This window comes from Pomacea canaliculata, linkage group LG13, assembly GCF_003073045.1.
Source record: "Pomacea canaliculata isolate SZHN2017 linkage group LG13, ASM307304v1, whole genome shotgun sequence".
Taxonomy (NCBI): Eukaryota; Metazoa; Mollusca; class Gastropoda; order Architaenioglossa; family Ampullariidae; genus Pomacea; species Pomacea canaliculata.
This window is the reverse complement of record NC_037602.1, coordinates 22,463,860-22,476,223: the sequence shown is the minus strand read 5'-3', so window position 1 is coordinate 22,476,223 and position 12,364 is coordinate 22,463,860. Positions and strand designations below refer to the sequence as shown.

Sequence of the window (12,364 nt, the reverse complement as noted above, 5' to 3'; positions counted from 1 at the left end):
ATGTGCTCTGCATTAGAGAGAGTGCTTGCCAATAAGTTTTGTTTAGCTGTGGAGCTTTGTCTTACCTGAAATGACAAACGATCTTGTGATTCTGCTCTTTGGAAGCTGTTTAAAATGATAATATTTTCTTGTAGATAACCTCAACAAAATTGGCCTGCATAAATGTACCAGTGGGTTTGTATACTGAAAGAGGAAAGCTGATGAAAAGGTGTTGACAATAGCATCATGTTCATTTTGAAGAAGATAAACCTTCACATTATAAATAAGGCACATTGCTGACATACTTCCACACTTCAGAATGAAGCATGTTGCTGACAGACTTCCACACCTAGGAGTGAAGCAGGTTGCTGCTTTTTGTTTACATGCATTACATATTGCTGAGTCGACCTCTATATATGTGTTTCAAGTATCCCAGTATTCCTATACAGCTTGCCTCTTAGCTACTGTGAAATGTTAGCTATTAATACTTTGAAATGTTAAAAAGAGAGTAGTGCAGTTTGCACCTGAAATATTTTGTTTCTGGTGGCTTTGTTGTCAGTGTGACTGGAGATGTTTTTCTGTGAGTGATAAGTACTCTGGTGTCCTGAGAGGTGTGGATCTCAAATTCTGAATGGTGAAGCAATATGCCAAGTAGGTTAGTGAGGTGGTATACCAGTTACTGAAGGTACTTGTAAATGGAGTGTAAGAGTATGAGGTGGTATTCCAACTTGTGTATGAAGGAGTGTAAGAGTATGAGGTGGTATACCAGCTAGTGGGGGTAGTAACTTGTGATGAAGTGCGAGAGTATAAGTACCAGCTAGTGGAGGTAGTAACTTGTGTATGATGAAGGAGTGTAAGAGTATGAGGTAGTATACACCTAGTGGAGGTGTAGTAACTTTTAAAAACAAAGTCCCGGAAAGTTTGTGCTCTGCAGTTCATGCTTGCTTTTTTAATGATTACCTCTATTGACATTTGCTACTATATGCTATCACACATTACCAGTTGAAACTTTTCTTTAAATGCAACATTTTAAAGCTTTTAAGGATTAGGTGGTCTGTGTGACCAAAAGTTTATTTCATTATTGTGTAGCCAAGTGGCAAATAGGAACAAGAAGAAGAAGTAGCTGCTGAATGAACACAGGACAAAGCAAGAAGTTCTGACAAAGACAAGAATGTGTGCTTCAGGATTTGAGTAAACTTACATCCAGTTCGAGACAATTTCAGAGAACAAAGTCCTTAATTTTAGGGCCATAAGTTCCTGGACTGCAGAATATCCCACTTCCTAAATGTTATCTTTCCATTGCAGGTCTGGAGCTGCATGCAGTATCAAACTAAAATTGACTGTTCTCTCATGCTTGCTCCTATACCTCTATGACTTTATGTGTAGTCATAGACTATAGCTGCTGCTTCATCCTATAGGTTTTTGAGGATTGTGGTTATCTTCCCTTTGTAAAACGAGATTGTCTGTTCTCTGTAATCAAAGGTTAGATATGCTCACTGGGTATTAGCAGATATGAAGCAGAGAATATACACTGTAGTTCTTGGGTACTATTTCTGGGAATTCCAAAGGCATCTGGGTAGTGGACTTTTGTATGGTAGAGAGAGACATGCTTTCCCTACTGAATACTACTTTAAGTGGCAATCTATATGCCTACTCAGAGAATTGTCTACATGCCTGCTCATTTTTGTTGTTGAGGAATTCATGGAGTAAATTATACAATCTACACATGGAGAATATCGTGTGAGAAAACCTTCATACCATTTCCTATGCTTTGTAGACAACATTGAACTGATAGCAGACATCAGCGGTGACCTACAGGAGCTCGCCAACAGACTGACAGCTTGAATGCAGACCTGCACTGACAAGAGTTAAGACATAGTCATTGGCAATGGCAGATATGTACAGAGTACAGCTCATGGAGGTGTACAGCTCTGTTTAGGATCTGCATCTTCCAAAGATGGCAGACATCTGCATCAGGATCATGGCAGCTCCATTGTTAGACATCTGCATTGGGATCATGACAGCAACAGTGGCACACAAAACCAGTGACTGTGTGGAGCATGGTCGCCACACTTGTAGGACACCCATAAGCCCTTCTCATGACACTTGAGCAGCGTAAGCTGATGTGGTTAGGTCATGTGACCCAGCATGACACTGTCTAAAACCCTCCATCAGAGTTATTTGGAGGAAGGTTGACATGAAATGAAGAACTACTTGCAGACAGTAAGGAGTGTACTGGTCATCCCATGCATGACCTGCTAACTGCCGCTCAAGACAGGCCTAAGTGGCGATAGTCTTGTCAACTGCTTAGTTTATCCATTTGTCTCATGCCTACAACCGCAACAGCCAATACCAGTGGATCACCATCATCTTTCGACAACAGGTAGCAGTCGAGGAGTTAATGTAAATAGAGAAGGGCTTGCTATTTCTCATAGTATAAATCTGTATGCCAACTGTATGCTGCATGCATTGTGTAAATGAGTAGCTGTATACTGCATGCATTGTGTAAACGAGTAGCTGTATACTGCATGTATTGTGTAAATGAGTAGCTGTATACTGCATGTATTGTGTAAATGAGTTTTGTATACTGCATGTATTGTGTAAATGAGTAGCTGTATACTGCATGCATCATGTAACTGTATTCTGCATGCATCATGTAAGTAGCTGTATACTGCATGCATTGTGTAAATGAGTAGCTGTATACTGCATGTATTGTGTAAATGAGTAGCTGTATACTGCATGTATTGTGTAAATGAGTAGCTGTATACTGCATGTATTGTGTAAATGAGTAGCTGTATACTGCATGCATCATGTAAGTAGCTGTATACTGCATGCATTGTGTAAACGAGTAGCTGTATACTGCATGTATTGTGTAAATGAGTAGCTGTATACTGCATGTATTGTGTAAATGAGTAGCTGTATACTGCATGCATCATGTAACTGTATTCTGCATGCATCATGTAAGTAGCTGTATACTGCATGCATTGTGTAAATGAGTAGCTGTATACTGCATGCATCATGTAACTGTATTCTGCATGCATCATGTAAGTAGCTGTATACTGCATGCATTGTGTAAACGAGTAGCTGTATACTGCATGCATCATGTAAGTAGCTGTCTTTAATGTCTCACTAGAGCATGCTTAAGACATGCACACAGTAGCAAGAGAATAATAATGTCTATATTGGGAGAGAACTCAATTGTATGCAGGCTATAACCAGTCGTCCCTTGACCGCCATCTGTAGTTGGGGGGATCACATGGATAGACTAGCAGCTGACAGGCCGCCACTCTCGTCTATTGTGGGCGATAGTCTGCATGGTCCTGTACAGGACGACCAGTCCAGTCTTTGAACTTCATAAGTCAGTTCTTTCTCTGGTTACCGCGGCGTCCACTACCCTCCAAGGTGCCTTGAAGGACAGTCTTTGACAGGGTGTCGTGCCGGGTCACGTGGTCATAGAAGACCAGCTGATGTTGCTTGACTGTTAAAATAGAGGCTTGTGGTGTCAGCTACAACCATTGATGATGGGCTCTTCCTTTCATCAACCAGTTCAATCCAATGTTCACACCTTGTAAAGCATATCATGTTTCACATTTTTGAAAAAAAATACATTTCTTGCAGGATTTACTTAGTTTGATTTTTGTAAGTGTGAAAGATTATCTGACAGCCTTTTCACACAACGCCTCACTCTTGGCCACTAAGCATTTACTGTGTGATTTTTGTGTGGATTCAAGCTGGGTAAATACAGTTCTGTAAATCTGCATGTCTGGGAGCATTATTAAAACTTAATTCCTTTCACAACAGGCCCACAGTCACTGAGCTCGGTGTCAAAGTCAAGGTCAACTGCTTGAAGAACCTGCCTGGCAAAAGTCTTTATCTTCTTTGTTAGTGGCTGGTTGTGAAGTCCTCGCCTCCATCGTTCCATGTCAAGCCCGACTAGTTTGCTCAGTGCTGGAAGTATGACCACCGACACTTGAATAATGTGCAATGGCCAGATCCTCAAGGGTAAATTCTGAGGGCTAACGCGCTTCAGACAACTGCGAGCAGGACTGCTACTGAGAAGCTGGGTGCTGCTGCAGGCGTTGCATAGGACAACATGACAAGCTGGGTCAGAGTACAGATTTAGCACCTCCGCTCCAAAGAGGTTGTTTAACACGCGGTGGGTGTAGCGCTGAATGGCAACTTCAAGGGTTCTAGAAGGCAAGTGCAAGTGTCTTGTCATCTCACCCTGTTTTCTCACAACCTGTGGCATAAAATGCAGTGCATCAAGGAATGTTATTAGTTCCTTGCGCTGCTCAGATCCTATCTTTGTAGATATCTTTTTGGTGATGCGAGCTGCTTCCCTCTCTAAGACAGCTTGCATTTGTTGACGCAGTATTTGTCGGGGCTGCATAAGCCTGTGTATGCCTCGGAAAAAAAAAGCACTGCTACAATGAACAGATACATATTCTGTGCCTACATAATCTAACAGTTGTTGGAATAAGCTGTGAAATGCAACCTTCATATCAGCCAGGTCTATGTTAAACCCAAACTTACATGTTTGCCATGTATCAAGGCATCGAAAAGTGGAGTAGTCAATTAAGCCTGTCCATCCAATCCACTCATTTGCATCCAAAACTAGCAGGAAGGAAGTTAGAAGGAGACCTTTTTGCTGAAGCACCACTTCAATACTGACATGAGGAGTGAAGCTGGTTTTTAAAGCCAGAGGAATTCCAACAGTCCAAGGATCATCCAGATCAGATGGACTTGACATGGTAATGGACATAACCTCAAAGTTATTTATAGTCTTCAAGAGAATTTCTGGACAGCACAATGCCATCTTAGTCACATACTGTCGGATATGAATGTCCAGGGGAACAGCTTGAAGTTTGCTTATAGGTAATGGAGGTAACTTGTCGCCTGCAACATGATAAGCAAAGTTGGTGAATTTGAATCCCACTGCCTGCAGAAGCCATGATTCCAACAAGTGCTTGAAGCACAGGAGATCGTAGAATACACAACCAGATCGGATCGAGCTGACCATGTTAGGTAGAGCTTTAGCAAGATAAGTTTGGAACCATAATTCTTGCACTGGGAGCACAGCAGGTGGTATGATGCTATGTGTGATCTGGGTGTAGTTGCTTGGAAACCCAAGAACATTTCTGGTATGCATGTCGAGGAACTTTTCATCAAGAATAATGTTGTTGAAGACATGTGCTGCCACGCAGGCGGCTAAAGTTTCTGTTGGAAGATAGCTAATGATATGCATGAGCACTTCTTTAGGTAAATCCCCTACTGCCTGCTGGTTCAAAAGATTTGCGGATTGTTTAATTTCCCTCTCCATCTGCACAAAGATTTTAGAAAAGAGTTTAGTAGCCCCTTACACCAGCAGAAAAAAAGGTCCAGATATTATTGTAAAGCTTATGTTTTGTAGACATAATTTAGTTCTCACAAATAATGAATTCTTATAGTTATACACTGACTTTGCTCCTTTAGAAGCTAATACTAAAATAAATAAAAGAAAATCAATAATGTATCATGACAGCTGATGACATATAATCATAGTTGGAATTTCCAAACCATCCATAGTAAATGTAGCATTCCTTCAGATATTTTATAGCTTGCAAAGAAAAACATCAGTAACCATCATATCCTCAAGAAGTAAACGAAATTTATTTATTCTGGTGTTGTAAACATTCAGCATTGTGAGTTAACTAAGCTAGCCTCTAAAACTTTGTCCTCTAATTATATGTATCAAAAATGTGATAAATTTTTTTTTACTGGGAAGAGTTATAAAAACTGAATACAAACCATTTCCAAACATTCTTTATTTTTTCATCATTTCATGGGCCATAAAGTATGCATTCCTTCCTTTCTTGACTGGCACCAGTTAAAGACTACGCTGGTCTGCTGAACAGGTTGTCAGATGGAAACAAAACAGTGGCTGACAAATAAGGCTGGCTACTTAGACCTGTTTTGAGCGGTGGGAAACAGGTCCTGCATGGATGTCTCCCTTATACTTACAAGCCAGTTCTTTTACTGTCGAGGTATAGCCTGAAGGACCGTTGTAGGAAGAGTGTAGTGCCAAGTCACATGACCAGCTTACGTCTCAGCGGGAGAGAGAAGGAAATCTAGATCAGTCCCCAGCAAACACGCAAGATTCGGCCAAGCTTGTAACATTGGTCCAAACTTGGCCGAATCTTTCGTGTTTGCTGGGTGGCCTCTAACATGGTCCTAACGACCAAACCGTTAAAAACACCACATTCATCTTTTACAACAAAGAAATTTGAAGAGTATCATAGTTACATTTATCATTATTATTATTACTTTTATTATTCTCTAGTTACAGGGGAATGTTTTAACGTCTTAGTTGCTCAGAGGTTGCAAGCAGGGGTTTGAAGCGTTGGTTGCGTCCTACAAACGGGGATTTGACGGGAAACTAAGCTACCTGATATTAAAACATGGCTAGCCTTCACACTTCTGTGTACATGCAAGTATTCCAGAGCATGCAGTACACCCCGCAAGATATGTGACCGCTAGCTCTGTGCACAAGATATATGTGACCGCTAGAGGAATGAATATTACTGATTATAATTACTGGTAGCAGCAAGATATATCCCAGCGGCAATGAGAATAGGTCTGTAGAAAAGCTCGCAGCTTGCAGGTAAGCTTACAGTCGGGGGGACAAAATGGGGAAAACACTCCAGAAATCTCTAATAGCTGGCAGGTTTCCGCGCAATCGGGGAGAAAAAAATGGTGAAAAACACTGGCGAGATGGCTGCCCATTGATTACCTAAGTAACCAATTTGCTGTGCTGGAGTGGCGTCCCTTGAAGGCGCTCACCACATGAGTGAGTAGCATACAGTGTATGTTGCCTAGCAGTTGAGAAAAATAATCAGGACAGGTGTACAGGTGCCAGCAAACAACTTAAAACACAGCACGGACACTTTGTACTGGATGTCAGAACAGATGGGAAGCCAGTACAGAAAGCGAAGAAGATGGGTGGCGTGGCCCCGCGTCCTGGCTCATACATATACAGCAAGCAATTGTAACCAATACGTCAATGGCTACGTAGGGTTGGACTACGTTGTACAGGAAAACACAAGATGGATTTCTCACGTTGAAGTTTCTTTATTCAACTCTTTTCTCGATTGCTGGCCTGCCTCCTCTCTCTCTCTCTCAAAAATCTCAACAGCATGCCAACCACTGTCCGCCCCGCTACTTATATTTCCCTACCCTCGGAACATTCTAGAATGTCGATCCCTCCATCCCCTGCCCCCCCCTCGCCCTGTCTGGTCATTGTTTCCACCCAAGTTCTCAGGCGGGTGTAACAATAGACCAGTGGCCGGGGGGTGGGCAGTTCAAGGTCGGCTACCCTGAGCTCAACCAGCGTGGGAAAGGGCCAGTGGTCGCGGGTGGACAGTTCAAGGTTGGCTACCTACGGACGCAGCCAGCGTGGGAAATAGGACAGCGTCACTCGACGCTGACCTTACAACAACAATTACATACTCAGTACACTTCTAGAGTGCTACACAATTAGGAGTTGTAATAATCAAGTCTGGATAAAACAAACACACAGACACGATCAGAGTGTTGGTAGCGCAAAGACAGAATGTGACGGTTGACTTTGATCTTGTGTAGCTCATAATAGACAGACTAAAAGACAGCTGTAACTTGTCTATCATAATAGAAAGACTGACTGACAGCTGTAACTTGTTTACCGCCCCCGCAAACATACCGGTTGATACCTCCAGTACAGGTCCATCGCTGTGTCATTCTTGCCCCCGGAAAATGGCGGCAGTCGCGCTGTCTGCGGTCCGATGGCATTCAACGGCGCAGTTTCCACTACGTCCCTGGTTGCAGCGTACTCTGCCGCCCATTGCTGTGGCTATTTTGTGGCCCATTAATTGCTACCCATCTATGGCCCTGCTCCAGAGTCCTACCTCAAAATTCTAGATCATATTCATCACCAAGGGCTCCGCATTTGTTTAGGTGCCTTCCGCACCACTCCTGTACAAAGTTTGTATGCAGAAGCTGGTGAGCCCCCACTTTCTCTCCGTCGTCTGAAACTCATGCTATCCCATGTCTGTCGTTTAAAAGCTCATTCTGGAAACTTCGTACCGTGCTGTTTTCCGACCTCAACGTGCTGCCCTAGCTGTATGCCATTCGTACCTAGGAACAAAAGCCATTATCACTCCGAGTAGCACCTCACCTACAAGCTGCCGGAGTAGATATTCAACAGGTAGAGCCTCTTTCTCCACTAACAGCACCTCCTTGGACCCTTCCTGTTCCAGAGATTCGTTTTGATCTCACAGCTTTTAAGAAAGGAGATTAGGGTTCTGGCAATGTTCTAGCAGACCAGGCTGCCAAGGCTGCATGTCAGTCCCCTGGTAAACTACAGTCAATTATCTCATTAGACTGCAAACCTTTATTCTCAGGTTACATTCAGTCCTTGTGGCAACGCAACTGGGACACTATGTGCCAAAACAAGTTATATGCCACTCTTCCATGCCTTTCCGACCGCCTATACCTTCTTGCCACCCTTCGAGGCGGGAGGAGGTGGTCCTTACAAGATTAAAGACAGGACACACATATGCCACGCAAGGACACCTCTTGCGAGGTGAACCACCACCTCGGTCCACCTGTTTGTCCCTGGTGTAGAGGAAATTTTAATGTTTTACACTTTCGGATTATCTGTCCGAAGCTTCAGACTACCCGTTATCAGTTTTTTTTTTTTTTTACAGAGAATTCTCTTTTTTTTCCTTATTTAAATCCGTCCCATCTGCAGCAATCTTTTCATTTTTAAAGAAGATATGAATTTACCATGAAATATAAACAATTTGTATGTTCTGATAGTTTTTCTTCTGTTTTTAGTATGCTGGTAACCAGGGATGGGCAAGCTACTTTTAATTTGTAGCCGGCTAGGCTACAGCTACTTTTTTTCAAAATGTAGCCGGCTACACTACAGCTACAATTTTGCAAAAAGTAGCCAGCTACTTTGGGCTACTTTTAAAATGTAGCCAGCTTCTTTTGGCTACTTTTAAAAGCGTGATGTTATAACAAGTTAGCTGTAGCCAGCTGGCTGTAGCAACATACACAACATCAAACATACACACAAAACACTATTACTTGCTTTACAAAGTTTTTATTATAATAATGAAACGGAGAACTGCGATATACCGACAATTTTATTTAGTGAATCCATAAATGCTTTCATTCATTCCTTGCACCCTTCCTCCCCCGGCCTTTTTCACACAATAAGTACACGTATTTTACGATTATATTAAACATTTCTGGATCTTTTTCCTCATCCTGTTTTAGTGACAAAAGAAATTATATATAAGTTTTCCGATAAACATTTGTTTTCTATAACTATTTGTTCCCTATTACTTAGAAATGAAAACTAAACAGATGCTTAAGTATCAGGTACCTGGTGGAATTTTCAATAAGTTAGGTTATGTGGTGATGAAAAATGTCAACCTCTTATCAATACTGTGACAATGAACAACAGACCATTGAAATAAATGAGTTTGCATGGAATATAAGTAAAACACTGCTTAATCTAATTTAGGCAAGCAGATCATAAGGCATTTTTTTTTCTAACACTGACACTGAAAACAAAGAAAGGAACACAAACTAATTGTTTCCAAAAGCTGATAGGGTGAAAAGTATAGTCCTGGCATACTAGAATAGACTTTAATTATATAGTAGGATGTCAAATGTAGCATATACAGTCAAATCTCCCTACTATGCCACCCCTCTACTATGCCACTCTCGGTATTATGCCACTTTTGCTCGGTCCCGACTATAAATTCAATGTAAAAAAAAATTTACTATGCCACCCCTACTCTCGCTACTATGCCACTTGTGTGTGACTGTTAAAAGACACAAGTTGTAAAATTCCGCGCAGAGCTTGACTATTATACTGTATGGCAGTGTGGGACATCGCAGTTAGGTGGATGGAACATAGCACGCACACAGGGAGGGTGGAGGCTGGCGATAGGGGTAGGTCGCTGGCCGGGTGACAGTCACGTGACAGAGGGAGAGCGGGAGGGGGTCGACTAGCGACAGGATGCAGGTGAGCGGATGTGGTTGGGAGGGGTGGAGGATGAAGAGGTGAGGGGGAGAGAGGAGACAGCTAGTGCCAGCCGACGATCCTTGAGAGCTTTGGACTGACGGGTAACTTGAGCAAATAAAGCTGTTTTTACGAACCCTCGGTATTATGCCACTCTCGCTACTATGCCACTTTTGCTCGGTCCCGGTAGGTGGCATAGTAGGGAGATTTGACTGTAAACACTGAAATATATTTTTCAAAAATGATCTGATACAAGATATATTTATTTTAAATCTTTAAGCTTGAATTTCTCTGTTTGTCGTTTTTGACATCCAGTCCTAAACTATAAAAACATATTTCTCAAGATTGGCTTGTGCTACAGCAGTAAAATTTTGCAATTTTTTTTTAGAAATGCATAAGCTACAAAGTGATGCATTTGAGAATATGGTATAAACATTACTTTTGATAAAATGAACATTTTTCTAAATATTTTCTAAATATTTAATTGCCACATTCACACTGAGTCGGGGGTACCATGTCTGATTTTTTATATCTCCACCACTGTCAGCCCTACTATTTATTCTCCCTCCCCTCGAACATTCTAGCACAGACATTCTATTTCGTTGCAATAAAGACATTTTTGAACATCGCTACATTGTTGAACATCATTTCCTCCCTCGCGCAAAGACAAGACATTTTTAACTTTGAACATTGCTACATTGTTGAACATCATTTCCGCCCTCGCACAAAGACATTCTATCTTTTACATTGCTGCCGTGCTGAACATTCTGGAATATAGATGCAAATCTACAACCCAAAGACATTATACTTTGTACACTACTAGAGTGCTACAGTCGTGAAAGTAGCCAACATGTAGCCAAGCTACAGCTACTTTCTAAAATGTAGCTACGGCTACAAGCTACTTTTTTTAATTTGTAGCCGGCTAAGCTACAAGCTACAAAATTTGTAGCCGGCTACAGTAGCTGTAGCTAGGCTACAGCTACTCCCCATCCCTGCTGGTAACCTTTTTTGGGTTTCACCAACCCTTTTTATACTTTATCCATATCTTTACATCTTTTACTTACTATTTTGGCTTTTTTACAAAATATCATATTTATATGACTTGGGAAGACTTATCCCTAAACCTTTGCCGTGATATAGCCCTAGTTAATGGCACGACATAAAACAAACAAACAAACAACAAACAAACAAACAAACAAACAAACAAACAAACAAACGCCCATTGCTGTAGGTCTGCTGTTGGCTACATCTCCAAATTTCAACACACAAAGTGAAGGAGAAAGTGTCAACAAAGTACACAGTGTCTACATCTTACGTCAGGCCTGAAGGCATCAGGGGCAAGAACTCTGACAGTACTGTGCCGTAGTGTGTGCTGGTGTTTTGTTATTATCTCCCTTACTAACATCTCTCATTGCCACTTTTTTGGGCGTGGGGTAGTCTCATCTTACCTTGCGTATGCACGTGTACGTGCATTGTAACTCTCCAATCATTATTTTTATCATTTTCATCTACATGTGATTAAACTTCTTATTTGTTTCACTCATTTCGCCTTTGTTGTAGTTTACGTTCATCAAGGGTTCAACAGGTACGTGGTGTCCCGCCTGCTAATTTTTTTTTTTCGTCAACGTCCCAGTGAAGGGAAAAACTTCGGAAGCCTTCGGAAGCGTGACATCAGCGACCTTTCACACTTCCGTGCTAAGCCAACCCTCCGCTTCACTCTTTGCCAGCTATGAAACTTGTTTCTGGGGCTAATTCTACAACTTTTAAACACTATGAAGGGCAGCATCAAGTTAATGGCGACAGGCAAAATAGCCCAAGGCCTAAAACTGATGACAGGTTAAGCCGAAGTTTTAAATCAGGAAAAAGTGTTGTTGGGATAAATAAGCAACTCATTGTTACATTCAGATGTAATCTTAGTCTATCCTCTTAGTTACGGTGAGCGACCACAACTTCTTGTCCTCTTAGTGACTCAGTGCCACCTATAGGATTACTTCCATTGCTTTCCCTCCAAAGATTTGCTCATCCTATCATCGACTTCATCACCTCTCCAATGCCTTCATCACCTCTCCATTCTGCAAGGTGTGTGCCCGTCAAAGCCCAAAGTGTGTGAACTTGCAATGAACTTTATTTCTATTTTTATTTCTAACTTCTACTTTTGTGACTTCCCATGTTCAAATTGGCCACTGGGACCAATAAAGTTGGTCATTGTCAGGGTCTCCATACACAGGTACAGCCTATTCATCACGGAAACCTGTGAGGCATGCAGGGGCTCGACATGATATACAATATACATGATCCAAGTAGCAGGCGCAACTTGTTGCTAAGGCACAAGCT

At 41.8% G+C, this 12,364-nt stretch overlaps 1 protein-coding gene across 6 annotated transcripts; it reads right to left on the bottom strand.

Moving 5' to 3' along the window:
- Positions 1-1,153: 1,153 nt before the first annotated feature.
- On the bottom strand, positions 1,154-7,485 carry LOC112553587. Of its 6 annotated transcripts, XM_025220922.1 has the most exons (4): positions 6,554-7,485; positions 5,980-6,063; positions 5,767-5,862; positions 1,154-5,299 (listed from the first exon to the last, which is right to left on the bottom strand). In XM_025220922.1, the coding sequence occupies exons 3-4, from the start codon at positions 5,767-5,769 to the stop codon at positions 3,755-3,757; spliced, it is 1,548 nt and encodes a 515-aa protein (XP_025076707.1). In that variant the 5' UTR covers positions 5,770-5,862; positions 5,980-6,063; positions 6,554-7,485; the 3' UTR covers positions 1,154-3,754. The 6 variants fall into 6 exon arrangements, with proteins under 6 accessions (XP_025076707.1, XP_025076705.1, XP_025076706.1 ...); XM_025220920.1 differs by having other exon boundaries at positions 5,767-5,865; positions 5,980-7,485; XM_025220921.1 differs by having other exon boundaries at positions 5,980-7,485.
- Positions 7,486-12,364: the final 4,879 nt, after the last annotated feature.